This window comes from Bemisia tabaci, chromosome 1 (assembly GCF_918797505.1).
Source record: "Bemisia tabaci chromosome 1, PGI_BMITA_v3".
Classification (NCBI taxonomy): domain Eukaryota; kingdom Metazoa; phylum Arthropoda; class Insecta; order Hemiptera; family Aleyrodidae; genus Bemisia; species Bemisia tabaci.
The window spans coordinates 53,689,869-53,716,470 of record NC_092793.1 but is presented as its reverse complement, the minus strand read 5'-3'; the positions used below and the strand labels follow the sequence as shown (position 1 = coordinate 53,716,470).

The 26,602-nt window shown below is 39.0% G+C and overlaps 1 protein-coding gene across 50 annotated transcripts in view; it reads right to left on the bottom strand.

Annotated features, from left to right (window-relative positions):
* Mhc (myosin heavy chain) overlaps positions 1 to 26,602 on the bottom strand; it is a 106,292-nt gene that overhangs the window by 3,898 nt on the left and 75,792 nt on the right. For 28 of the 50 annotated variants that reach the window (XM_072303202.1, XM_072303241.1, XM_019062649.2 and 25 more), the window contains exons 24-35: positions 20,285 to 20,413; positions 19,203 to 19,447; positions 17,901 to 18,102; positions 16,258 to 16,568; positions 13,554 to 13,632; positions 8,366 to 8,611; positions 7,472 to 7,668; positions 5,361 to 5,710; positions 3,841 to 4,223; positions 2,504 to 2,815; positions 1,460 to 1,627; positions 627 to 899 (exon numbers count right to left, since the gene is read on the bottom strand). In XM_072303202.1, the coding sequence (XP_072159303.1) occupies positions 627 to 899; positions 1,460 to 1,627; positions 2,504 to 2,815; positions 3,841 to 4,223; positions 5,361 to 5,710; positions 7,472 to 7,668; positions 8,366 to 8,611; positions 13,554 to 13,632; positions 16,258 to 16,568; positions 17,901 to 18,102; positions 19,203 to 19,447; positions 20,285 to 20,413 (2,895 nt within the window). Of the gene's footprint in view, positions 1 to 626; positions 900 to 1,459; positions 1,628 to 2,503; positions 2,816 to 3,840; positions 4,224 to 5,360; positions 5,711 to 7,471; positions 7,669 to 8,365; positions 8,612 to 11,713; positions 11,793 to 13,553; positions 13,633 to 16,257; positions 16,569 to 17,900; positions 18,103 to 19,202; positions 19,448 to 20,284; positions 20,414 to 26,602 lie in introns of all 50 variants that reach the window. The other 22 variants (XM_019062651.2, XM_019062653.2, XM_072303355.1 and 19 more) reach the window with 1 other exon arrangement.

Genomic DNA, 26,602 nt, shown 5'->3' with positions numbered 1-26,602 from the left:
AGTCTCAAATCCAAACTTATCAATTGAGTGGCGGCCATCTCGAATTTCAATTTCACCCGTTGAAGCAATGATAATTGCAGGCGCCCAGGTAGCACAGATTGCCATAAATTGCAATTAAATAGTAAAATTATTGCTACTGCATCGGAGTGTTGTACATGCTGCCTATCTACCGTTTGAAGGTAATGGCTTATTGAAATGTATTGCAAAAAATTTGAAATAAGTTGCTAATTTTCATTGTGCTGTATAGTTCCTATCTTTCTGGCACATGAAATTACTTTGTTGAATGCTTAAAATCGGCTTTTATCGATCAAATGATGTATTAATATTAAAATTTCGTGGTAAAAAAATTTCATTTTAATTGCAATTAATAGAAGTCTTATATTTCAATAGGTTATATCATTACTTCCTGCTACTTTGGCATATTGATACACAATTGATCGGTAATTGTAACATTCACACAGCACAAATAAGTAACATAGTAGCCTACTGACATTACTTTTCTCGCAAAACTTAAAACTAGGCGTGACGTTGCTGTATGGATTCACTCCGCCATTTATTATGTTAGGTTTTCTATGGTGGCTCTTAATGTGATGTGTACTAAGAATGTAGAGGAAGGCGATACTTACTGCTTCTTCGATTTGTCTCTTATAAGTCTTGATCTTCTGTTGTAATTTGTCAACTAAGTCTTGCATACGTTCGTGGTTCTTCCTGTCTTCCTCAGCCTGGAAGCTCAATTCCTTAATTCTACGTTCGGATTTCCTTAGGTTCTTTTGTGCGTCAGCATGTCTACGCTGTTCGCCGTCCAATTCGTTCTCCAACTCTCGGACTCGTTGTTCTAATTTCTGGATAGCCTTCTTTCCACCCTTGAGGGCATTGTTTTCAGCTTCATCTAATCTAACCTGTTAACACGATAAAACAATGTTCAGCCTCAATTTCCATTAAATTACTATCAAAAGCAGCCTCGACTTGCGTCGGAATTGTCAGCCAGGCAAAGATTCTCTAAAATTGTATTAAAAAACTTTCACTCTGTAATTTTTTTAGCTTCAAATCACATACATAATATCTTTAAAATCTCTGACTATCAAAAATCTACAGTGCTACTTTCTTGTTTTTGTTTCACTTGAAAGTTGCTCTATTAATACCAAAGTAATGCTAATTTTCGTAACAGCTGTAAAAAAGAAGAAAGGAAAAGCATTTTTGAGCTAATTACACGCGTAACGTACGAAAAAAAATGTACGCACGCGTTAACGAGTAAGGTGATAATCTACGTGCTCTTTGCGCAGAGTGTAGGTATTTAAATTTCTTTATTTCTGTCTTGATGTGAAGATTTCGTCATTGATAAAAGGAACTGTGACGCCATACGATGTTTTGATCATTAATTGCATGTTTAATTAAGTTTTTTCAGTAAAATATCAGAAAGCTAAAACGTAATACAAGATTGACTGTAAAAAAGACTTACCTGTAATTCCTTAATTTGTGTTTCGAGAGCTTTCCTTAGCTTCTCTTGTGTTTGAGCGTGGTCTTGTTCAGCTCGGAGCTCGTCCGCTAACCGGGCGGCATCAACCATGGCTTTCTTGGCCTTCTCTTCCGAGTTCTTGGCTTCATTTAGAAGTTCATCCAAGTCAGACTGTTGGTAAAAATAGAATAATCATTAAAAAAAGACTATAATCAAATTTCTCGATGAACTATAAAAATGCGAAGCTTCATCGTAAGGCGCTGTAACAAGTATAATTATTTTTTGTTGATGGTGTGAAATAATCCCCAGACCGATTCCCTTGAATAATAATATTGCAAAAAATCGACGTCGATAAAATCGCGATACATTCTCCGAACAAGTCGCAACTTATCGCGATCGTTCCTACTTAAACCCAATTCACATGATTGAACTTTTCATTCGAAATCTTTGAACGAAAAGTTGGATGGAAAGTTGGACGCAAAAAAATTTGATTCCATTGCCGTTGCAGTGTGATATCGTTATCAGCCTGTGGTTCGCGGAGATACAGCTATGGCTCATGTCGGTCGGAAGATTTCGTTCCAACTATGAGTTCAACTTTCCATCCAATTTGCGGCACCAACTGGATGGAAAGTTGAACGAAAAGTTGAATGTGACATCACATTCAAGTTTCCGTTCGATGTTTCATCAAATTGTCGTTTTCTCTCGTCAGTATCACACCATCCAACTTTTCATTCGACAAGTTGCATCCAAGAGTTGGATGCAAAGTTTGATGGTGTGAATCGGAGTGTAGAAAAAATTATATACATGAGGGGTCTATGGTCTGTTGTATTTGGGAGGGGAGCTGTTTGTGCTAATCGTGCGTTTAAGTCTCCCAACTCCCTGCAAAATCAACACAAGCTACAAGCACCACTCGTGTGAAGTGATTTTCGAAGTTGACACGCTTTGGAAGTCGGAGGTAGGGTTTTTCGTGATGCGAGCGTGTATTGAAGTTTCGTGAACTCCCTTGAAAATGATTAGGTACTCGTAGAATAGAGGAGCGGTACTTACATGCAGAGTTTGTAGTTCGCCTTCGAGTTTCCTCTTGGCGGCTGAGATGGAGGTGGCTTGTGCGGAAAGTTCGTTGAGCTGCTCGTGAGCATCGCTGAGTTCTTGTTCAGCCTGTCGGCGACCTCTGTCGGCCTGTTCGAGGAGCGTGCGGGACTCTTCCAGTTCATTCTGGAGAGCGTTGGCACGGCGTTCTGAGATTCCTAATTGTTCCCGGGCGTCATCGCGGGCTCTCTGTTCTTCCTCCAGGGCGGTCTGGATGTCCTTGAGTTGTTGTTGGTATCGCTTAATGTTCTTCTGTGCTTCAGCGTTGGCCTGGAACCAGAATTATAACATTCAATAAAACCATCATAACGACCTCATTTGTGGTATTAAAATTAAAGTAATTCTCATTAACACAAATCCACGGTATTTAAAATTCCTCAGATGACTCGACAATGATTTATATTTTTTTTTTTTACTCGCCTTTGTCAGAAATATTGTTCAAAAGTAGGAAAACTGAAGTTTTTTTGGTTTCTGAAATTTCAGATCCTAACACTAATAATCACCAAAAATCGCGGTTAGTTATAAAACTATTTGCCACAAGTCAAAAACCGAATACAGCCTGATACATAATGAAATTGAATCCGACAAGATTCAAAGAGCTTTTTCGAGTTTTTAAGAGTTTCATCGGACCTTTCTAGCTAGATAATGACCACAATATTTTTGCAGCTGATATTTTCGTTCCAATTATTATAAATCAAAAAGGTTTAGCTCTATGTATTATTATGAATAATCCATATCTGTTAAATGCGTTTAAAATCAGATGATTATGAACGCTAGCCGAGGGCAAGGGTAAAAATATCCAGAAAAAATTACAGGGTCAATTATACGATATTTCAGCGGGCAAGGAACAATTGAAGTAAGTCGTGGAATTGTGCAGTCAGATAAAATTGAGGAAATCCCTTATATATTTGCACTATCAGTACAAATTTAACTTGATCTATTTCTTTTAATTTTTTAATTTTGTGTTTTTTTTATTTTTAATTATCAATTAAAGTGGACGATCTCAAAGTCGGTAAATTCTGTGAAAGTTACCGCAGGAATTAGGACTGTCCCGCGATTATTCTGAACTTCCTGATACCCGTTGAGGATAAGATATCATGTCCGCAATGATGTTTACGTTATCAAACCCCATAACTCATCATCGCTTTAGATTTTAAGATCCTTTCTTTTTATTTTTATTTCAAACCTTCCTTTCGAATTTTTCTCAACAACTAATGGTAACAATAAAAAATTCTTTCGAGGCCCCTTCGTATGTGTCAAAACGTTTGAACCTGAGACAACTTGCGGATACGCACCTTATTTGCGTGGTCCAAAGCAATTTCTAATTCGTTGATGTCAGCTTCTAATTTCTTCTTCATCCTAAGTGCCTCAGCCTTTCCTTTAGCCTCGGCCTCTAAGCTGGCTTGCATGGAGTCCAGAGCCCTCTGGTGGTTCTTCCTCGTGTTTTCGAATTCCTCTTCCTTCTCTTGGATTCGCCTGTCGATTTCCTGTCTGACCTGTGAGAGTTCGAGCTGAGCCCGGAGGACCTTGTTTTCTTCCTGCTCCAAGGCAGCCTCGGCTTCCTCTAAAGCGGCCTGTAATTCGTCCTTCTCCACTTCCAATCGTTTGCGCGCCTTCTCGATTTCGTGGATGTTGCGTCCACCTTCTCCGATCTGGTCCAACAAGTCCTTGACTTCATCTAAATTAGACAATAATACTCAGTTAGAATCAAAGATACACAATTGAGTTCCATGAAAATTTTTTGTGCTGAAAGGTGAAATTTAATTTTCGATGGAATTTCAAGGATTTTTCAACTCGTAACAATTATTCGAGAGTTTGATAAGAAAATTCGGAATTTAAACTCGCGGTTTTGCCTCCAAAATTTCAAAATTGAGACTTTACAGTTTCTATACGTTTTGTGGCACACTGAGTCTATTACAGAAGTTTGCAAAAAAAATTCACGAAATATCATGAAATTTCATTTTATACTGTGAAATATTCAGCTGTAGCAAGTTGTTTATAGTTTGAGCAACACAGGGTGGGGAATGAACATTGCTTGATTAGGAAGCCTGCCGAAATCGTTGTAGTGCGCGATTGGACTCACATAGAGTATTGCGTTTACCGTGACCCATTTAAAATGAAAACGTTGATATCTTACTTAGGAGTTGATTTCAGTGATTTTCGATGCAAGAATCGTGTTTTACGTGAAATCCTGTTTCTACCTTGTCTAGTAGTCCATTCTCCCAGAAATAGCATATAACTTTTTCCTTTTTTTGTACGGGATACTCCAAATCTGGATATAACTGTTGACGTTTGGCTTCCAGCCCCCCTCTTTAAATGGACTGCATTTTGCAATTTGGAACTATAAATTTTGGCTCTTCTGGAAAAACACTTATGTGCATAGGGAAACTAATGACACGTGCGTTGCATTTAAACCTGGCTAGAATTTATAGCTCCAAATTGCAAAATTTAGTCCAAATCTGGATTCATCTCATCCAACCTGTCTAGACATGGTGGACATCAAATTTCGGACCATTCAGACCTTCAGATTCTGCTTCTGATGCTGACTGAAACGAATCGACTACTCTGCCTCAAAGTTATCCTACGAAATTGTATGTATGTATGTGCCGCTTTTTTGCGCTCTTTGGTGCTCTGCGACCCCTAGCCGCCAAAGTCCCCTATCCTCCCAAAGCCCTTCAGGGAGTTGGCAAACCCTCATTTCTTCTAAAACCCCCTGTCGCTACCCTTTCACTGGGCGTCCCCTTCGTCTCCTCCCAGGAGGAAACGAAAATATCTTACGGAATTACCCAGGAAAAACAGGTGGAGATGAACTTACCAGCCAAGTTCTTGTTCTCCCGTCTGACAGCCTCAAGTTGCTCTTGGGCTTCTTCGTAGGCACCCTTGAGTCGGAACAGCTCGGTGGAGTAGTTCCTGCATTCCTTCTGGCTGGCGTCGAGCTCGGCAGCGAGATCGTCCACCTTGAGTTTCCATTCTCCAATGATCTTGTCGATGGCCTTGGCCTTCTTCTCAGCCGCGTTGGCGATGGCGTTGGCACGGTCGACCTCCAGTTGGAGATCTTCCACTTCCGTCGCCAGCCGCTGCTTCGTCTTCTCCAGAGCGACCACCTTCTGGTTCAGAGACTCGATCGTCTCCTCAGCCTCAGCCAAACGGGCTTGCAGCTTACGCCTGAAGATTGAACATTCCTCTTTTTAATTTTCATCGCAAGTAAATCCCACCTCTCAAGTATTAATCGGTTGCATCCGACCCCGAAGTAATATCCACGGGGATCGTGCAGGAGGCAACAATTGGACGTATATCTGCCAAACGGAACTATGTGCATTAAGACATGAGCCCAGAGACTCATGAGAATATGTGCATAACAGGACTCACGTCATAATGCACTTAGTTCCGTTTGGTAGAAATACGTCCAATTAGTATTAGAATAAATGGTGATTAAACATAGTCGATCTCATTCTTTAATGCATATTCATGGTGAAACTACCAAACAACGTATCTCGTTTGCGGTGTTTAAGAATCTCCCTGCCTATTTCATTTTTTTGAAGGAACTCCTGCATTTTTTTCTTTTTTTTTCTTTTATTTTAATTTTTTGGAGAACAACCCGACATCATTCCTTACAGTTTTCACAGAGTTTTATTTGCATAGAATAGAAAATTCATGGACGTTTTCAAGAATTGACGTTGAATACTTTTCCTTACAAAAATGAAGTATGACAGGAAGTCTGCAACGTCGCAAACCGAGGTACGTGGTTTGGTATCTTCACCGTCGATTTATCTTTTAAATTCTGTCTATAGGATTAAGGATATATCGTAATTTTACTACATTTCCAACTCAACAGCCTAGATGGATAAATAGGAATCTGCTTCTCCTTCCAGATGAGGCTGTTGTCAATCCCATTCCACTATATGTATAATATTAATACGTATGTTACCGAGCTGAGAGAAAAAACTAAAATTGGACGTATTGACGCTAAAAGTATTTATGTGAAAATGAATTGAATCAAACGGTACAACGTACATGGGTTTTTACGTGCTTCGTAATTCTTTTTTACTTAATCCATTTTCGCGTAGTTCCATTCAGTTAAATAAGTACAATTGCAAACTGCTCATTCCGGAATTTATAAGTAGCATCAGCGACGCGAGAGACGCGCGCGTGAGTAGATCGCGGACGGGCCAATATAAAACGCCTTCAAATGCGCGCGATACTGTGCAACACACCGGAGTTGATATAGTCGTATTCTTAGGTTGGAACCTAACTCAAGTTAATTGTTCCACCTTGTAACTGCTGTATTTCAAGTTACTTTGCATATTTAATGCCCACTATTTTCCGTCATAAAATTGTAAGCCTCGTTTGATTTAAAGAGAAATAATTATCATTATTAATGTGTGTATATTAATGTGGTAATGAAAGAGACTCGCCAGAATGGAAACCTGTTCTTGAAAATTTAATATTTTTCGAGCGCGCCCGTTTTGCACCGGGGGCATTTATGACAGAAAACTTGATTTATCAGTCAAATTTACAAATTTCTAAAATTCAAGATGGTAAACGTAGTCAATAATGCCGCCTCGGCTCTGTCCGTTCGATTTTTTTAAAACTCGATATCAGGGGGTATTTTTTCACGCAAAACTTGATTTTTCGGTCAAATTTACAAAACTCCAAAATTCAAGATGGCGGATTAGGCCTAAAATACTACACTGGCTTTTTCAAACGTACCTATCCTTGCAACCAATATTTGCATTTATCTCCGGTTCATTTTTAAAACCAATTTACCCTAAGCTAATATAAACTTTGATATGGGCCAGTGATCATTTGAAATCTCTTGTACTTTTTTCAGGCCGATGTTTGCCTGTTTAAATTAAAATAGTCCTCTAAGAGGCGAGAGATAGGCCGTGTGGTGCGAATATTGTATTGAGCTTTGTCGGTACTTACTTGGCCTCCTCTAGCTCTTCAGCGCGAGCCACACCTTCGGACTCGTACTTGGTCCTCCACAACTGAGCTTCAGCGTTAGCCTTGCTGAGTTGTCTCTGGATGTCAGCCTTGGCTTCGGCCTCTTCCTCGATCTGTTCGCGGATGTTGTCCAAGTCGTGCTCCAAGTTACGGAATTTGCCCAATAACGTGGCACGCTCCTGCAATCAGACATCACCATTAGCATCCCTCGGTCTTTTTACAATCCGATGTTGGGATCAAAGTGATTTGTTTCAGATTCTTGGATCGTAATGAAAAATGGAAGGAAACAAGAGCGTTTTCATTTTATGTCTCACTCAAGGATCGCGATTTCAAGTTGCCTGTGTTGCATATGCTACAAATTTAAGGCGTTCTTTCCTTCCCCACGACGTTTCAAGTTGTTCATGAAATCTTGAAAGTTATTCATTAAATGGAATCGACTTCCATGGTGTTAAGAAGACACAAATTTGCATGTTCTTTTAAGGAACCTGCTCAGAACCCTTGGCTGTTTCCTTACGTCAAAAAATAATAATTCTCAATGGATGCCGACATCTAGTTCCTTCAAAATTTGGGAGTTACGAAGTTTTTAGAAATAAGAAATCGATAAAGAAGAAGAAAGAAATAAGAAATAAGGAAGAAATAAATTCCCATCTCCCTTACAACACTATCTACAGCTTTACGAACAACATCATTAGCGGGCTCAGCAAATTGGCAACATTGTTTTTCCCTCATTTAAACCTATTGAAGTATATCGATTCTAGTAGGGGTCAGGTGCTCTGACAAGAATCGAGTATTTAACATTATAGGTTTAAAAATGGAGGAAATCTGGTGTTGCCAAATTGGTGGATCCGCCGCTGAACAACAACGCAGTGATCTTACCCTGGATTCTTCATCAGCGAGCCTCTTGGTGTCTTCGAGCTGAGTGGTGAGCGACATCTTGATCTTGCTGAGTTGCGAGACTTGGGATTCGGCTTCCTCCAGCTGTCTGAGGAGGTCTGAGTTTTCAATGGACAACTTCTTCTTGGCGGCATCGAAGTCGTTCAATGTCCTGTTCGTCTCGTCCAATTTGCTTTGTACTTCGTTCAGTTGGTGTTGGAGCTGCTTGGCAACTTTCTCGATGGCGGCCTGTCAAAAAGCGCGGTTTGTTAGACTTAACGCTCAGGAGAGTTCCTGCCCCGAGCTGTTACCACCACACAGCTCGACCGGAACTAAAGCTTTAAAAGTTTTTTTCCTCCTCCCTTTTTCAAGGTTTGTGTATATTTTTCATTTTTTTGGTGCCATCAAGTTTAGTATCGGCTGAGTTGTTTTAACATTCGGTACATCATGCATGAAAACCTTCAATACCATTGCATTGAGTAAAAACCCCACCAGTAATTGAATTGTTACTATTTTCTTCAATAATTTATTACATTTTGCTTGTCAGCGTAAAATTTTGAAGCATTTTAAACTTTATGAAACTTTATGAAAAATAGCCAGTCAGCAAAATGGAACTATGAAGTCATCATTGACGTTAGGTGTCTCCATTTCATTTCAAAGTATTCTTTTAAGAAAAATTAATTTTAATCTCAAAGGAACATTCTCCATTTCTGAAATTGTACATGGAAAAGATGACCAAATATATCAACCAATAATTTTAATCAAGTTTTTAAGTTGAAAGTTGGTGCACAAATTTACCACTATTTGCGATTAGGAACTATAATTTATGGCTCAGTTTAGAGGTAACGGATGCACCATTATTTTCACCGTGCTCTTAGGTGTTTTTAAAGATGAGCCAGAAATCGTAGTTGCTAGTTGCAATATGTAGTCCAATTTTCACTCATATTTTTCTTCTTCCGATCAATATTTTGTTCCAACACTTTATTAAACACAGAGTTGGCGAAAATATTATTTTAGCCAGAGTATTCATTTTAATTTTTTTATGTAACTTTTCTTGTCAGAAAAATTATCATCAGATCTTCAATGTAAAATATTGATAAGGGTGGTCTCTCCAAATGTTTATTTCCCGAGGCTCTTTATCCTGTCTTAAACTTAAAGATGAATTAAACAAAGTGTCTCTGGGAGGCATCTTTGAAACCTCCATAATTTACATTGTTGAGTCATTTTAACATTAAACAGTCAAATAATGAACACACAGCACACATCACAAGGAATATTACAACAACGGACACTGATTTAGGTTGTTAAAAGAGGCAACACAATCTTGCAAACATTGGTAAAATGCACAAACAGAACATATTTTTTTGCTGAAAGAGGTGAGAGCTTACGTAGTCTCCTCTCTCATTCTCGATAATGTACGTACTACTTAAAATGTGTCATATTCTTCCTTAACTAAAATGCGGACACATCGGATGGACTGTCGGTGACTATTCTGCGAGCGTTATACGATCTCGTTTGGCAAAATTTGAAGGGCAACCCGAATTTTGTGTATACGCATGATTGATGTCGACTAATAGTCTGATTCGATAATCCCTCTCTTTCCAGTCACTCTCCTAGTTGAACGACGTTTCACAATTAGACACTACAATTCCTGGCTCATCCATCAAATTCAAGAACAATCAATTAAATTCAATTCAATTTGACAATCTACGTAGGAAAACTGGTGACACAAATGTTGTTCCTAAAATGAGCCAGAAATAATAGTGCCTTCTTGAAAAATGTAGCCCAGTCGTTCTGTAACACTTTCTCCGCTCGCACCCGTAGGAAGAAATGTAACTTGTCGTTAAGCTTTTACAAAACCGTTCGAAAATTATTAATTGCGTTGAAAACCATAAAAACTTAAACTTTCAACTTTCACATATCCGGTTGGATTAAACCTTCGTGAGGCCCCTATTTCTTCTACTGTCATAGCGACGCTTATAATTGTCGGACTCAGAGGCAAAAATGCACGTGCCCCCTAATTTTCATAGGCGGTTAATTTCACCCATGAATGTAGCTTTTTAAAGGAGGAAGTTGATGGACATTTTTTAGTAAGCTCCTTAGGGAGAAAGGGTGAAATTTTTTTTTGGGAACTCATTAATTTGGGAATCCTAAATTTTTGGAATAAGTTTGAGTAGGACCACTGTTTCATTAAAATTGAATTAGAGGACTTCATTTTGTAATTAGGAACTATAATTTCTGGGTCAGCCATTAAGACCCTTGTCTGGACGAGGCAATTAATAGAATACACGTCGCTTTTACAATGAGTCATAAATATTAGTTCCTGATTGCAAAATGTAGCTGAATAATGGCAATCCGTGTCTTCAAAAGATTGTAAGAGGCATGATGTCTTGGAGGTGCCTTAATTTCACACCCTTATCACTAACTTACCTCTTATTCTCATACGCGCACCTTTACGTAAGCTGTTTCCCCATGTAAAATCTGTCAGTTTCTCGTGTGTAATGAGTTAATTACATCCACATCTAGATTTTTGAAGCCATTCTTTTTAAAGCCAGAGGATGAAATCGTGATGATGGGAATTATTCTCGCGGCTTGAATGAACTTTTTGGAAAAGGGGACATTCGTGGAGGTATATGGAAGAAGCTATCATTGGAATTGTACGGCAAGTGATCAAAGATAAAAATTGTTTATAAATAAATAATTTGATCAAATTATGATTGGACCACAAAACGAAAAACATTTGTATCGAATGGGTAAACGTTAATTTTGATGGTAAAGCATCTGGAAGAAGCGTTATTTTGAGGGAAAACTATTATTTTGCGATCAATTGAGAGTATGGGGGAAAAACCTAAGTCGTATAAAACAAAGTGCGCATTCCTAAATCTTTGCAATCAAAGCCTTGAAAAAAACTTAAATGTCTTTTTTGCACTTCTAAAAAGCAGTTTTTTCTCATGAAGACACTGGGCGCTGTCCTCGAACATTGACCGTCAATCATACATCAATTTGAATAAATTAAGCTAAAAACAAATAGGGCAAACTAAGCTCCGAGGAAAGTATGATATTCAATTTAAAGCTGGGAGGGTCTTTGTTGCGTTAAAAATTAGAGGGAAATGAAAAACAAACCACAATAAGTAGATACAATTCTTCTTGATCTGAAAATTGGAATTTAGGTTGACTTTCTTTTCTAAACCAGTGCGTAAAAGCACAATCATATGGGGAAATCGATAGGCTGTTTAGAAATTTAATTTCATGGCGTGAATGAATCTGAATGAACTAGGCGGAAAACAGTTTTGCCAAACGAAGCTTCGAAGCTATTATGATTTTGCGGCGCTCACTACAATTATAACAAACCTTTTCATTTGTGACATGGTCTAAACTGGCTCGGGTGTCATTTAATTCGCAAAGGTATTGGCATTTATCCTTTTCAGCTCTGCGTTGAAACCACAAAAGTCAGTGCTTAGTATTGATTATTCATGTCCACAACAAAAATCAACAAATGCTCCCTCAGTTCATTTTTTCTTCAAATTTTTTATCGATTAATTAACTCAAGAATTTTGATTTCGAATTTTTCTTCATCTTATACTCTTTACTATAACTCTATTGTAAATTTCAAAAACTTAGGCATGAGACTGAGGGAACAAATACAAAGGAAAAACAAGAGACATCAGTGGAAACACCAGTATACACAACGGTTCAAGAGAAAATACATCGACAAAGAAAAACTCGGTATAGGTACTTCAACTCCAAAACGATAGTTCAAGAATGGGAGGGGTGGAATGGTAAGAGTTTTGCATGCTATGACTTTAGTGCGCCTTGACCCTTGTAAGTATAACTTTAGCGTAACTCTATCCGAAAATGTTTTGACCTCAGTTTTTAGCTAATATATTCATCTGAATTGATAAAGTTACTACAACCCTGGGTTGGTATCGACTATTGCAATTGTCAGAACTTTAGAAATGAATCAATTTTGCTTTCATTCTTTTTAGATTACAATTTAAATGACAACTGCAGAGACAATTGTTGAGCAAGAGGTAGGAGCAAAATTATTCCACAGTTTGGCTTAAAAACCTGCTCATATATTCCTAGCCAAATTTTTTCTAAGGTTAGGTGGAGAAAAATTAACTCTAACTAACAAAACCAATTATCCCTTCATACACCAAAACACGTGAAGAACAACGTAAATATTGGTAATCTATCACCATTGAAAAGTGTGATGTAGGGAACAGATTTGTCAACAGAGCAAGACATTAAATTTTAGCTAAAAAATAATGTTTTTACCCGATGCTGGCTCGTGTGTGGAACAAAGTTAACAATGTAACGTATTTCGTATAATACGAGTGATACTACATTCAATTATCCTATCTAAACCTTTCCGTTGTTACAACTAAATATTTAGCATATAGCAGTTAGATATACCGTACCAGTTATATCGGAAGTAGATATCTATTGACATGCCTTGGCGCCTAAATCAGTCGATATTTATGTGTTAGGTAGAAAATGAAAAGACCATAAAGGATAGCAAGATATTTTTAGGTCTAGCCTATTTGAACCCATTTTTTTTCTCTCTCTTTTTTTTCTTTTTTTTTTTATCCAGAAGGAAATAGTTTAGATCAGTAACAAGCTGTTCAGTTTGAAGGTTGAAAATTATACTTTATATAATAGCCTCCTTGTTTTTCTCAGCTAAACAGCTTGGCCTTGGAACTAAGTTTTTTGGTAGTATTGCAGAGAGCTAAGTTTCAACCGGACCCGGATGCCGTTGATGAAGAGCAACGACGCATGAGAAACGCCTTCATCGTGAAAAGATACTTCCTAGCCTGACTGAGGAGACAGAATATTTGCATAATTAAAAAACCCAATCAGTAGCGTAGCAGCTCTCCTCTTTCCCGCTAAAGAGTTGAAACATCTTTATGTGGCGAATCAAAAGCTAAAATTTGTATCTTGAAGGAAGGGTCAAGGCTTAACGGAGAGGGTGCAACAATTAGAGCAACTCTCAGTACTGAGTAGTGTTGCGGCGTGGGGGAAAACTTTAAAAACGGTAGGTTGACTGACGTAGTAGACGTAGGACGACTAGCATGCGCATGATAACGCTCAGATTAATCGAATTAATTAATATACGATCGATTATGAATTAGATCGAAGGGGGTCGAAAGGAAGGCATGCTGCACAGGGGTGAAGTGAGGGGTGCGGGTACCTTCTCCCGGGTAACTTGGTCTACGGCGGCTCTGGTGTTATTCAGCTCATTCACGACGTGGGAGCGCTCATGCTCGGCCCTAAAGTAGCACAGTTGATTAAAAACTTGAAAGTACATTGGAAGCTCACTAGGTCAATCAAAGCTCGAGGTACCTCGCAAACTCTAGATTCAAGCGGAGCGATTCGTTTCGTAATGCAATATTTGCAGTAGAAACCTCGTCTCTCATCGAAAATGCAGTGCTCCCCTTCAAACAACCGCCAAAAGTTAAGTTAAAAAATTGTGATGGAAACCTTGTCCGTGCTAGTATTTTTTTAAGTTCTTGATAATATTCGAGAGAAGTCTGGAATTCTAAAAAAACTAATTTATCGGCAACATTCGAGGAACAGTCGAATCCTAGAGGTTACAAAATTGAATATTGAAAAGTCAGAAGATTCCAAAATTCACCAGGAGAATTATTGTCACGGTCTTTTTATTATTTTCAAGCTGGTGATTTAATTGGAAATGTGAGAAGTGGGAGGGGAAATTTTTTGAAATTGATAATTTTTTTGTGGCTGGGTTAAAATGAAAACAAATGACCGAAGATCTTGAAAGCTATTTTTTCGAGGGAATCAAGATATTATTATAATACATTGCAAATAGATAGAATAGGAGTGTCAAAACAGCTAACCGATGTCTTGCTTACTCATCATTATTTCATATATATGTATATAAGCACTCTGACTCCCTGAATTTTCATTTTTGTCATTGCTCGTGCTAGAGATTTATTAATTCCAATTCCATGATTTTTGTGAATATTCACATGCAGATCATAACATCTAGATGAGCCCAATTTCTTTAGGGTTTTTTTTCTTTCAAATATAACCCACGTTTTGTTTTAGTAGTAAGTGATGGAATTGTAAATATTTTTATTTTAATAATGTAAATTTCCATACTTCGTCACGGTTTGTTCGAGACATCTAGTCGGTTTTTTTCCATGATCATTACTGCAATCGGGAGGCAGGTATTAACCTCTAAATAAACTTGCTCTCCTCACATTTTTAAAATATGACCTAGGAAGCGTCCTTTGCAGGTTGAGCAGCGTAACGGCCAGGGGTACACACCAAGTTCTTCTAATAATTTTTTTAGACGAGGTTCCTACTCCAAAATGAAATACTTAACGCTAGATTAAGGCAGAGTTTTAACTATTCTTAGGCAAATCTCTTAGCTGTGAGGGTTTGAGCGTGAAGCAACTGCATTGGGGAGCACACAGTGTGACCAATTTTAAACGAAAGGGGGCGAAAGAAGTACAGTACCAAAAGAATTCGGATAATTCATTTCCTCATTTTTACTGGTTTTTTTGTTGAGTGAATGTATAAAATTGACAGGGAATGAATAATACGGACTCTTTGCTCTCCTAAAAAAATCCAGTCATTCTATATCATTATGAAAATATACAATGAACAGTCGTCATTAAGGAGCTAATTTTTTAAGAGAACTTTCTGCATTTGCAATTTACCAAATGAGAAAAGGCGTCTAGGTCATAAATAAAAGCGAAAAGATCACTATATTAAAGTCTGACACCGCATCATTCTCATAGGCTTATCGGCTACTAGATTAATTCCTACGTTAAAGATTTCGTCGGTCACTTCTTGGTTCCAAAGCTTTATTGTTGTATTACAACGAGATCTACGTGAGGAAGTGCGACTAATCCTTTTTCAGGACAGGTATCAAATTTCAGCTGTCAATCTCAATAGCAATACTAGGCTGCATCCAGCAAAAATGAACCAAGTTTTTTGAGAAACAAAAGGGTCTGCCAGTCGGTTGATTAACAGAGTAATTCTCCACAAGAAATATCGTTAGTCAGAGTTGATGTTTTTTTTAGCCTATAAGAATAATTTTCTCTCTAGAGCGGGGTGACTGACCAGTTCGGGGCTGCTACTCATTGCTCTCAACAACCGACCCCTTTTATGTCCTGAAAGTTGGTTCTCTCGACCTGAACGCTATCAGCTGTCAAACTGGTCGAATTTTGCTCGGTGAAAATGTCCTATTTTAAATGTTCCAGGCACAAAATGGCCAATACAGAATGCCCCTAGGCCCTGGGGCCGAAATGCATCTGGACATGTAATGAAGAATTTTTTACCCGCGTCTACATGGTATATCTCTAGTGGATAAAGTATAATAATAGATGCAATATGCGAGCCTTCAAAACTCAAAACTTAAACTTGGTGTGCTTACGGAGCAACGCTGCCGTGCTAAGGAAAAACGCCGTATGAACCTTCAGGCGTTGCCAAATATCCTTTGATAAAACGCTAATTTCCTGGTAAATTGATGAATACTTTCCTCCCAATTTTTCAGATAATTCAGTTCGCAGTTTTACCTACAGATTCTGAAAATTTAAAGGAAAAATATTGACCATTTTCCTAAAAAATAAACCTTTCATCGAAGGAAATTTGACAACTCTCGAATATTCATACGGCGTTCTTCCTCAAAGGGCAGATACACCTGTGAGCCAGACGCGCGTCTTGAGCGGTGAGTAGGCCTTCGGCCGTGTTCGGCAATCTTCGTAGCCAATCAGGTCGCAACTCGCCACTCGTAACTCGCTCAAAGAAGGATCGGATCCTACTTTTCGGGTCAAGACGCGCGTGTAGCGCGCAGATGTATCTGGCCCTTTAGCATGGCGGAATGTGAGCTGGGGTTCCGGATGAAAAAGAAGGAGGGTGCTTACTTGGTCTTGAGCTTGTTGAGTTGGTCGATCTGTTCGCCCATCTCGCCGACGGCATCGTTGTGCTTCTTGCGGAGGTTGGCGAGGGTGGACTCGTGCTGGATGTTGGCCTCCTCGAGGTCCCGACGGAGCTTGCTCATCTCAGCCTCTCGCTTCTTGTTGAGCTCGATCTGAGCTGAGGTGGCGCCACCGGCTTCCTCAAGTCGCTCGCCGAGTTCCTCCAGTTCTCGGGCTAGGTCGGCACGCTGCTTCTCGGCCTTGGCGCGGGCTTGGCGTTCGGCTTCGACTTCTTCTTCTAGCTCTTCAATGCGGGCCTGCCAATACAAAGAAATTCATCAACTCTAGGTCCGAATTGGACGGAGTTAAACAGAAAAGAGCCGAGCCACACCGGGATCGAGCCGAGAAAAAGAGACTTAAAGTTTAGCTCCTGCATAAGACTCGATATAAAAGTTAAACTTCAAGTTCAATTTTTGCAAAATTTGCTCCAACAAAAATTTTGAATTTTTGGCGATAGATAGTGGAGCAGTGGTTAAGTTCAAAACCACTCATAACTCAATTTTTTCCAAAATGCGGGTTGGTTCCTTTCTGCTTAACTCAGTCCAATTAAAATGTGTTTCAAGTAAAACTGAATTCTATATTTGAGGGCCTTGGAAGACAAGGCGCATAAGTGCAGGTTTTGAAAAATTGAGGTATTAATGATTTGAACTAAATGCATATTCTGTGAAAAATTCGCTCCCAAATTCCAATTTTCAAGCATCAAAAAGTCAGTTTGAACTTTCTTATCCCCAAAAGAATCCGTGTAATTTCGAATCCTCAAACACGTATTTCTCGGAATAGTAATTAAACTGCACTTATGCGCCTCATCCTCAGGGCCTCCCATTTGAACTCGTGATGTCATTTTAAAATCTTCGTAACACCAGTATATCGACGGTGAAACTATCAAACCACGTAACCCATTTACAATGTTTAAAACTCTACGCTCCCATTTTATTTTTTGTGAAGGAAAAACAAATCGACATCACCTCTTAAAGTTATCTCGGAATTCGCCTCGAATAGCAAAGAAAAGCCACGGAAGTATTTAAAAAAGCAAGTATAACAGGAAGTCTACAATATCGCAAATTGAGATACGTGGCTTGGTAGTTTCACGATCGACAAATGAAATTATTCTTCATTTGGACTACGTTTTGCAATTCGGAACTATATTTTCTGGTTTATCTGTAAAAACACGTATGTGCATAAGGAGACTGATGGTACATACGTTGTTTCTAAACAGAGCCAGAAATTATAGTTCTTAATTGCAAAATGTAGTCCATTTAGAATTCGACGAATGCTACGCAAACAGCACTCGAAGTCAACACATCAAGACTCCTCTCCACAAGTCACGGTTGGACCAATATAAAACGCCTTCAAATGCGTGTGATACTGTGCAACACACCCAAGTTAATATAGTTGTATTCTTAGGTTCGAACCTGGCTCAAGAGAATTGCTCTACCAAGAAGAGCATGTCAGCCTATGAACTGCTGTATTTCTCGTTACCCCGCATATATTTTATTACCATTGCCAAAATTAATATTTGAAAAAATTGTTGAAAAATTCTTTCAAGTATTTCAAAGAGTCGTGAAGTTTGAGCTTATGAATGAACGCACCTGGAGTTCCTTGATCTGTTTCTGTTGCTTTCCGACGAGTGATTGTTCATCTTCCAATTTGGCGGTGAGGGAGGCGATTTCCTTGTCCTTGCGCTGGATGGTCTGTTCCAATTCCTTCTTGTTCCTTTCTAAGTCAGCGACGGCTTCCTGGGTCAGTTTCAAGTCTCCTTCAACCTTCCTCTTAGCCTTTTCAACGTCTCCTCTGGAACAGTATGCAATCAAAGGATAAGTTACGTAGCTCACGTATTTTAAAGAACTGCCTTATATCATCAAGAGACAAATTTACTCCAATATTAGTTAATGCCAGTCCTGAGGTTTCAATATCATTTTCAAAATCAAGCCTGAGGGGGTAACTAAGAGATTTCTAATTTAAACTGTTTCAAGATCAAGTACAGTTCGTCGTCTCTCGGACAAAGGAACGTAACTTCATTCCGAGGTTACAAAATTAGCTTAAACAATTTTATTTTTTACAATATTGTACTTGGGCAATATTTGTACGAAATTTTCTGATTTTTGCATGAGTTCAGAAAATTCAGTGAAATTTTTAGTTGGAAATGCCCAAGATTTTTTTGATCAGAATTCAATTTAAGAGGGGAAATTTGGTGACATTGGAATGTAGTTACGTTTTTGCGAGAGAGAAACGACGACTTGAGTAGGATCTTTTTCAGTTTTATCAGGACAATCATTTTTTGCTTTTTTTCCACGTTGGAAATGGCATTGCTATTATTTCGCAACGCCCCGATTTGTTTTATTTTTTATTAATAACGGAGAATTTGTACACAAAAATTTTATTGCTTCGTCTGAAAATGCTTAATGAGCTGAGTTCGCAGAATTTTTCATAATTTTTTTCTGACATGGGAAATAGGAGGAAAATAGATTTAAAAGTGAGAAAATGTGCCGCCTCATGACGTCATCTAGCGGCATTTTCCATTTAAACACATGTATTTTAGCAGATTAGGTTATTTTGTCATATTTCCTCCGATAATCGTTCAATTTAGAAACCAAGGATATCTTCGTACTCAGTTTTCCTACTAGTATCATTTTAAAGATGAGATTCACAACAATTTCAGACACCTGCAAATTCTCTATTATTTATTATTTTTTTGCAGTCTTTCCCCATCGTGAGTTGATATTTTATCAGTATCGCTTTGACTGTTTTGCACAAAAATTTTGCAGCTGAAGCTTTATTCGATGGAGTCTACGAATAAAAGACTCTACGTTTACCTCTTCTTGTCTCAAGTTCTCCAAGATCGTTTTATATGTTTGCTGTATCATGAGAAAATGAAGAATAGAGTTACGCACCTCAGTTTCTTTTCGCGTTCCAGTGAGTCCTCTAATTCATCAAGGGTCTGCTCAAGCTTGACCTTGACCTTTGTAAGGTGGTTGACCTTGTCTTCAGCGGCCTGCAATTCTTCGGCGGTCTTCTGAGTGGTCTCAGCTTGGAGTTTCTTCTCCTTGTTCAACTTGTTGATGAGCTCGTCCTGGTGGGCGATTTCGTCGTTCAAGTTTCTGATCTGGTGGTCCTTGGTGGCCTTGTCTTGGTCAGACTAAACAGAGTAAAACAGACAAAACGATCAAGTATGCTTCAACAGTAAATCTTCGCCAAGTGAGAGCCCGAGGTCTAATTGAAGTATATTGTTTCGGAAATAAAAACTGCAACCATGCAAGATCGGGTGATTAGGTCAAGTAAGTGATCTCAAAATGTATAAAACAATTTTATGATTTTCTGATCTCGCGGAATATAAAAAGCAATTATGAGTCAGTGGCGTGGCATACTTTACGATTTATCGATCAATCTGCCGTTTAAATCCATGGAAAAGGATCGATTAAAAGGGTGTCCGAAACGAACACCTCAATGATCGATTCTGTACCATAGCCTCAAATGGGAAAGTATGGATAACCGATCATTCACGCCTCGCCAATGTTCAGGAATGACCGATATGTGATGGTATGTTACTTTCAACCAAAGTTTACTTCAATTAATATAATTGTGTGCTCAATGGGATCTAATTTTCTTGTTTCTGAAGTTTCATTCAAACTGCTTGGTAGTTTCCCATGACCATTTCTCATTGATTATTGGGGTGGAAGTAAAAATTTCAGGAAAAAATCAGGATGCATGAAGGATAAACTCATATATAAACAGGGTCAAGTAAGACTCCATCGAGTAGTTACTCGAATGGAGATCGAGATGAGGGAGGAAAACTGCATGAGAAAAAAATATCTATACCTTGGGGCCCAGAAAAATATGGAGAAATAGAAAGGGTAGGAAGAAAAGAGTGTCGCAGAGCGCTACACACAGAAGGGACGTGCATATGTAAATAAATGAACTAAATCATCATAACTAATTTCTCTCATCTCAAAATAACAGCATTTAAACAACTCACCTTTTGTACTGCCAATTCCAAGTCCTCAACATCCTTCTTGAGACCAGACAGTTCTTGCTCCAACTTCTTTTTCTGTTGGAAGAGTTGGTTCCTGGCATCTTCTTCCTGTTGTAACCTTTCTTGTGTGTCCTGAAATCATTAATTTCGTGAAATTAAAAATGGTCAAAATATTGTATTCAGCGTAAAAAGGAAGCTTTGATTACACAAGATTGTTTCTCTAGCAAATTGGGTAAGCATCTGGAAAAATCAGTAACATTCGGTCGGCAGTGAATTTTAAGTTTTTGTTGTACTATGATTTGTCAAGTTGTTTAAGCCTGGAAAATTATTTTGAGACGATCGTCTTCCCTCAGATGCTACGAAATGAAAGCTCTGGAAGATGGGAGAAACGCATTCGGCACTTTTTTTTAAAACATTTCTCCCGAATCTGAGCGACACCTTGCTGGCAGTATGCAGCGGAGCATTGAGAGTTCACGACTCACGCCATCGCGCCTTAAATTTTGCAGATACAATACGGACATCCATCGAGTACGAATAGTTGTATCTCTGCGCCGTCATAACGTGCGTCCTTTTCCTTGCTCTATTTCATTGTTGTGTCGGTTCCGTTTGTCTTATTTGTAACGGTTTTCAAGGGCTACATAAGCATTTGATTATTGTGAAATCTCCACTTCCAGATCGATGTGTGTTGAGATGTCTCTTATTTTTAAATCTGAGGAAAGTTAAAGCTAAATTTACTCAAAATATGTTATGGTGTGTCCAAATTAGGAATCATTTTCAAAAAGAGAGTACAAACAAGTAAGAGACCTCTCAAACGACCTACAGGGGGCGCATCTAGAGATTGGTACTTTGGCAAGAATTATGTCGTGTCAGGATTTTTTTTTCGTTTTTTTGACGGCTACCCCTACAAATCCCAAACCAGGTTAAATTGACCCCACTATCTTTTCGGAGGGAGTTAAATGTGACGGATGAGGAGGGGGTGAGAAAGTGCCCGTATGTCACCGAAAAGGTGAAAATTTCAAAAACAGTATTCCTCACTCTCAACAACATTGATAATACTTCAATAACTATTTCAAAATCAATGTATTTGAATAGAATCAATTTAACTCAACTTGGGGCTTCGAGAAAGGGGCGCCTTCCTCGGCATCTAAGAGTCAAAAGGGGGAAGGTTGCACACTTCAACAATCCACCCCCACATCCCCAGAACCACATGCATTATTCGGCTTTCTATTTATAAAGCGCCGAGTTCTCCAGAATCCGAGACCGTAGCTTTGTTTTCCGATCAGACCCAATTCAGTTTGATTACGCGTGGCCCGCTAGGAGGGCCCACGTGGGGAGGGGGGGGGGGATCGGCGCCTCTCCTCCTTCGGGGGCGGGGTGACTAACATTTTTAGAATTAATCCGACGAAAGTGGACGATATCGATGGCCGCCTGCCAAGCCATGAATGAACTTATTCGAACGGCTTGAATGCGGTTTGCTCCTCAGACCAAGTGTCTCTTGTTTCGGGTCGTTGTTACCATTAATTGATGTGAGTTTGCAATGCGCTAATTGATAGAGTGCCGCGCCAACACTGGCAATTATCCGTCGTGATATTGTGTCGGGGCGGTCCCGGTTTTGCGAGTTCGCGGCTCTCAGCAATGCAATATGTCGTTGATGAATAGCTGCCCAGTGCGGAAAGTTCTTTTTCGCCGGGGACTCCAGTCTGCGAATAAATCGTCACTTTTCTGACGTGAGGGCGTATCTGAATATCTTCATGAGCCCCACAAAGCATGGATTTATTTATAAATTAGGTCTCACGTGGAAATTGAGGTGAGCCTGAGCCCTCACGCCAGGGGATCGACGAAATGGGCGAAATCTTGACGGCCTATGGGTGGCAATTGTGCGAATTTGACCATTCAGACGACTAATGACAGTCGATATTTTGCTTAGAACTGTGAAACTGTGGGCTGATTATTGAAATACATGGTCAAAGCGATCGAAAGAGAAGAAAAAAAGATAACGGAGGGATCCTATTGGTTGAAGCGGGTGGTTTCAAGGGACTGAAGGGGTACCTAAGTGACATGCAACGGCAACCCAAAAGTTTTGTCAATAATTTTCGCTGTTTGTTTACAGAAACCACCCGTTTTAATTAAGAGGATCGTTCCATTCTCCCTTTTGTCTACTTTATTTATTGCATCATCTATCAGTCTTAATGATCAACCCACAGGTCTCAGCTGTAGAAAATTACGGCTTTGCTACGGCTTGCTAAATTAAGGCCATGGTACACATATTGAGGCGAAAAGTTGAAAAATGCGAATTTTTTTGGCGCACATTCCTACGGCAAATCGCGAAGTTAGGAGTGAATTCGATGAATTATAGATTTTCACCGTGATTTTGATCCGCTTTCCACGAGAGGCAACTCAGTGGCGAGGCGTGAATGATCTATTCTCGATATTTCCCTATTTAAAGCCATTGTAAAGAATCGATCATCAAGGTGTTCGTCGCGAACACCCTGTCAATCGATCCTTTTCCATAGGTTTAAATGGCAGATCAATCGATATCACAAAGCACGCCACGCGACTAAGGCAACTCTTTATTGAACTTTGGCAGAATTTTGCGAGAAAGTTATCGGGTGCGACGTCGGCGACGGTTGGCAAGTCGGATCTGTAGCCAGATGAAGGAGCGTTGAACAGCCTGTCAACGACCCGGAGCTGGAGCCACAAGCATCTCATCCAATTTATTCGTTAGCCCCGTCTCGTCTCGTTCGCTAATAAGCTGTCCCCACTCGAATTTTCCTCAAATATATCTGGTCCCTCGCTCTTCATCGCGTCTTCAGTCACCGGAACGATCCGCTGCCCGTGCCGCCACGATTCGGCTATGCTCAGCTCTAACGCATGATTTGTACCACTTGGCAGGCTTAGATTCCATCCTCAATCCAAGTCGTATTCCCCAACGTATCCGAATATTTTCTCTTTCACTGTTTTCTAAAGCCCCCCCCCCTCCTCCCAGTGGAATTGTGCCCCAATCCATATAAGTAATCACAAAAAAGTACTCAAAATCTAAAATAGGATAATAACTCAATCTATTAAACTTTCTTTCACAAAATAAAATTACAATCTAGTTCTCGTATCTCAATGTTACATCCTGAAATTGATTCTGATTCTTCTTCTGAAAAATCAAAGGGTATCCGGTTTGTTTCTACTAAAATTCATGGTTGGGGATTCATGGACGGGAAAGAAAGTTATTTTTGAACGGATTTTCGTTACAAAGTAGATCACGAGAAAACCCTCTTGAACTAAATATATTTAGATCCATTTTTTTCTGGTCTGAGTAATTTTTACTTGAAGTACGGCGAGTCAACTCAAGATTAAATGTGAATCGGTGAGAGTTCGATGCTCATCAAAAATGAGCAAGGATTTGTATTAAAAACCACCATGTGTTACGATCAGGGTTCTGACGATCTATTTCTGATATCCGAATTTCTCGTATCCGCTAAAGATACGTAACAAACGTTTTTAGTGCAGGTAAATATTTAGTTCCACCTCCTCTACTTTGTCTTGCACCCCTTGCGCATCAATTATGTGTAACTCGTGCATCCAGCTGTTTTCTCATCAATTCATAGAACAGTGAGTCACCGCACTAAAATTAAAATTTCTTCCTCCGAAATTATATTGCAGCTCTAGTAACTCTCTTTTATTTCTGAAATTTCCTCCAAGGTTGAAGAGGTGTTGGTTGAGAATGATATTTAAGGGGGAGGGTGTCTTACCGACAGTGTGGTATGTTAAAAAAACGAGTCCGCTCATATTCCAATTCATTGGATACATCGTATATATGTATCAATCGATACTTTGTCTTTACATACTACAAAAATTCTAAAACTCTTCACCCCTCTTAATTTAAAAATCTAAATGTTTGTATATACTCCCATTTTCAAGATTATCTGTAAAGACGTTAATAGCCTGAGACGCTGAATGTCTTAAACATATACTAACTAACCAACTATATTATTCTCATCAGGTATCCCTGAATATTTTCTGTTTTCGGTACTATTCTTCTCCTCCGGCAATATTTGTCATTCCCTTCCTTTTTTCATTCACTCAGTTCAATAACGGAGGGTGTTGGGACTCTCATTGCCAGCAAAACATTGCTGATATATTTTTCAGACGTGTGCGTGGTGAGGGAGCAATTGCGCGCCTCTATCTTTGTGGGTTGAAAAATTGACGACTTATTTTTGTACTTTTTGATGACGTACACATATTCCTGGCTATAATTGACCACAGAGAATTCGGCATGGTGGGTATTTAAAATTATTAGTGCTGTCACTCGTCACTAAACGAATCATGGCGGAAATGACTTGGAATGAATTACGCCAGTCGTGATCAAATTTCATTCCTCGAATGAAAATGCCGAAGAATTCGCCAGATCTTTCCGTTTTTTTCATGATTGCACCTTCAGAACTCATTTTTGAAATCTGTCTACCTCCATTTACTATCACTCGCGTACATGCCGCAACGTTAGTCATAGAGCTTTGATGCAACAATACCGGCTCAGAGGCTGTATATATTGCATATCCAAATGAGTGAAGGCGTTTAAGTTTCTCGTGCGGCTGATTATTAATTTTCAAACCTTTAATTCATTTTACCCAATTTTTAGAAGAGTCCAGACGTCCTGTATTTCAATTGCAGACTTCTTAACATTTTATCTGTGCTTCACGCATCAACATACGTATTTCTTCTTCCCTTTTTCCGAGGAAATAATACAGTCTTGGTTCAAAACTAGCGTAAACTCATTTTCTTTAAAAGTATATACGAAGGCCAGGTCTTGTTTGTAGAGCTTACTGTGACTTTAAGTCAATCCATTTCCTCTGTGAATAGAACTTTTGAACAGGAGGGTTCACGTTTAATTTTCTTCACGTCAAAGATGAAAACTTGTATAATTTTCGAAATAGTTCGTTTATTTTTAGATGAGTGGATTGTAAGATATAATTGTATAAATTGTATGCCTGCATTGCACTATATAGACGTATCTCTGCCAAACGGAACTATGTGCAATATGAGCCCTGTTATGCATATATTCTTATGGGCTTCAAGGCTCACGTCTCGATGCACATAGTTCGGTTGGCAGAAATACGTCCATAAGACAACTAGGCGAGACATCTATCCAATGGAGCGTTCTCAAGAGCGTCATCTGTTAGCACGTGCACACCTGTTCCGTTAACTCGGGCACAGCGTGAACAAGGACTTTCGCGTCACCAAGTTTATAATTAGACCATGTCCAGCGTGGGAAAAAATCGTGGCACCTCAGTTGAGACATTATACGCCCGATGAAATAATGTTTTAATCAAACATGTTGTTTTGAGTAGATTTTAGTGGGATTTTTGAAAGTGCATGACTCCGTAGCTAATTTTCTATTACAGCATGTACCTACTATGAGTGGCAGTATGTTGGTTACAATTTTCTTTTAACCATCCTCTTTAAATTTTTGGTTTAATTTGAATGAAACGTGAAATGAAAGTGGGGGATGAGATCATTTAATAAATTCTTTCTCGAAGCGATTCCGCTCATGTCTAAATAAATCAGCAATTGAAAAACGAAATCAACGTGATAGGAGCGTGCTTTTGGTGTGCTATGGGCATTGAATTAAATTACATTAATTTTTTTTTGTAATTTTTCATTTTTCAGTACTTCTTGACAAATCAATTGCACTTGTATTGAATGCGAACATGTTCAACCATAATAGGTTGCTAACAGCACACATTTTCTATGCTTTCTTTCAATTGTTATATCACTTGCATGAGGAAATTCTTTTTTAGAAAAAACAAAAATATTGAATGTAGGTTTCTGTAATGTGATCCATGCCTTATGGAAAATTGACCTACATAAGTATCTTTATTTCGTGTGCGAAAAGCAAAGCGAACGAAACCCAGCATGGGGCCGATTCTAAACGTTGTATCGATAGAATGGGGCTGAGATGGCACTTTTCTTGAAAACAGAACAGCTGGAGAAACCGCCGTGATGGTTGAGAAAATAACACATTATGAAATCTTGACTAATTATTTAACTTGGCACGAGCGACAGGAACTAGGCCACCCTCCGTCAACCTCACGTATAAATTACCAGTGACAGCTGCGTTACCGAATTCTTCGAACACCAAATATTTTAGTAAACGTAAAGTAAGATTAAAAGTCTTTTCAACAACCGGATCTCGTGAAAAAAGTGCCTTGCCTTGCGCCCACCGTGGTTGTCAAAATTGAGATGACTTATAATCCGGAAAATTACACGTCTAGGTTACCAAGTCTCTCGTCCAGGCACCAGTGCTATTCGCAATGATGGAGGTAAATGAGT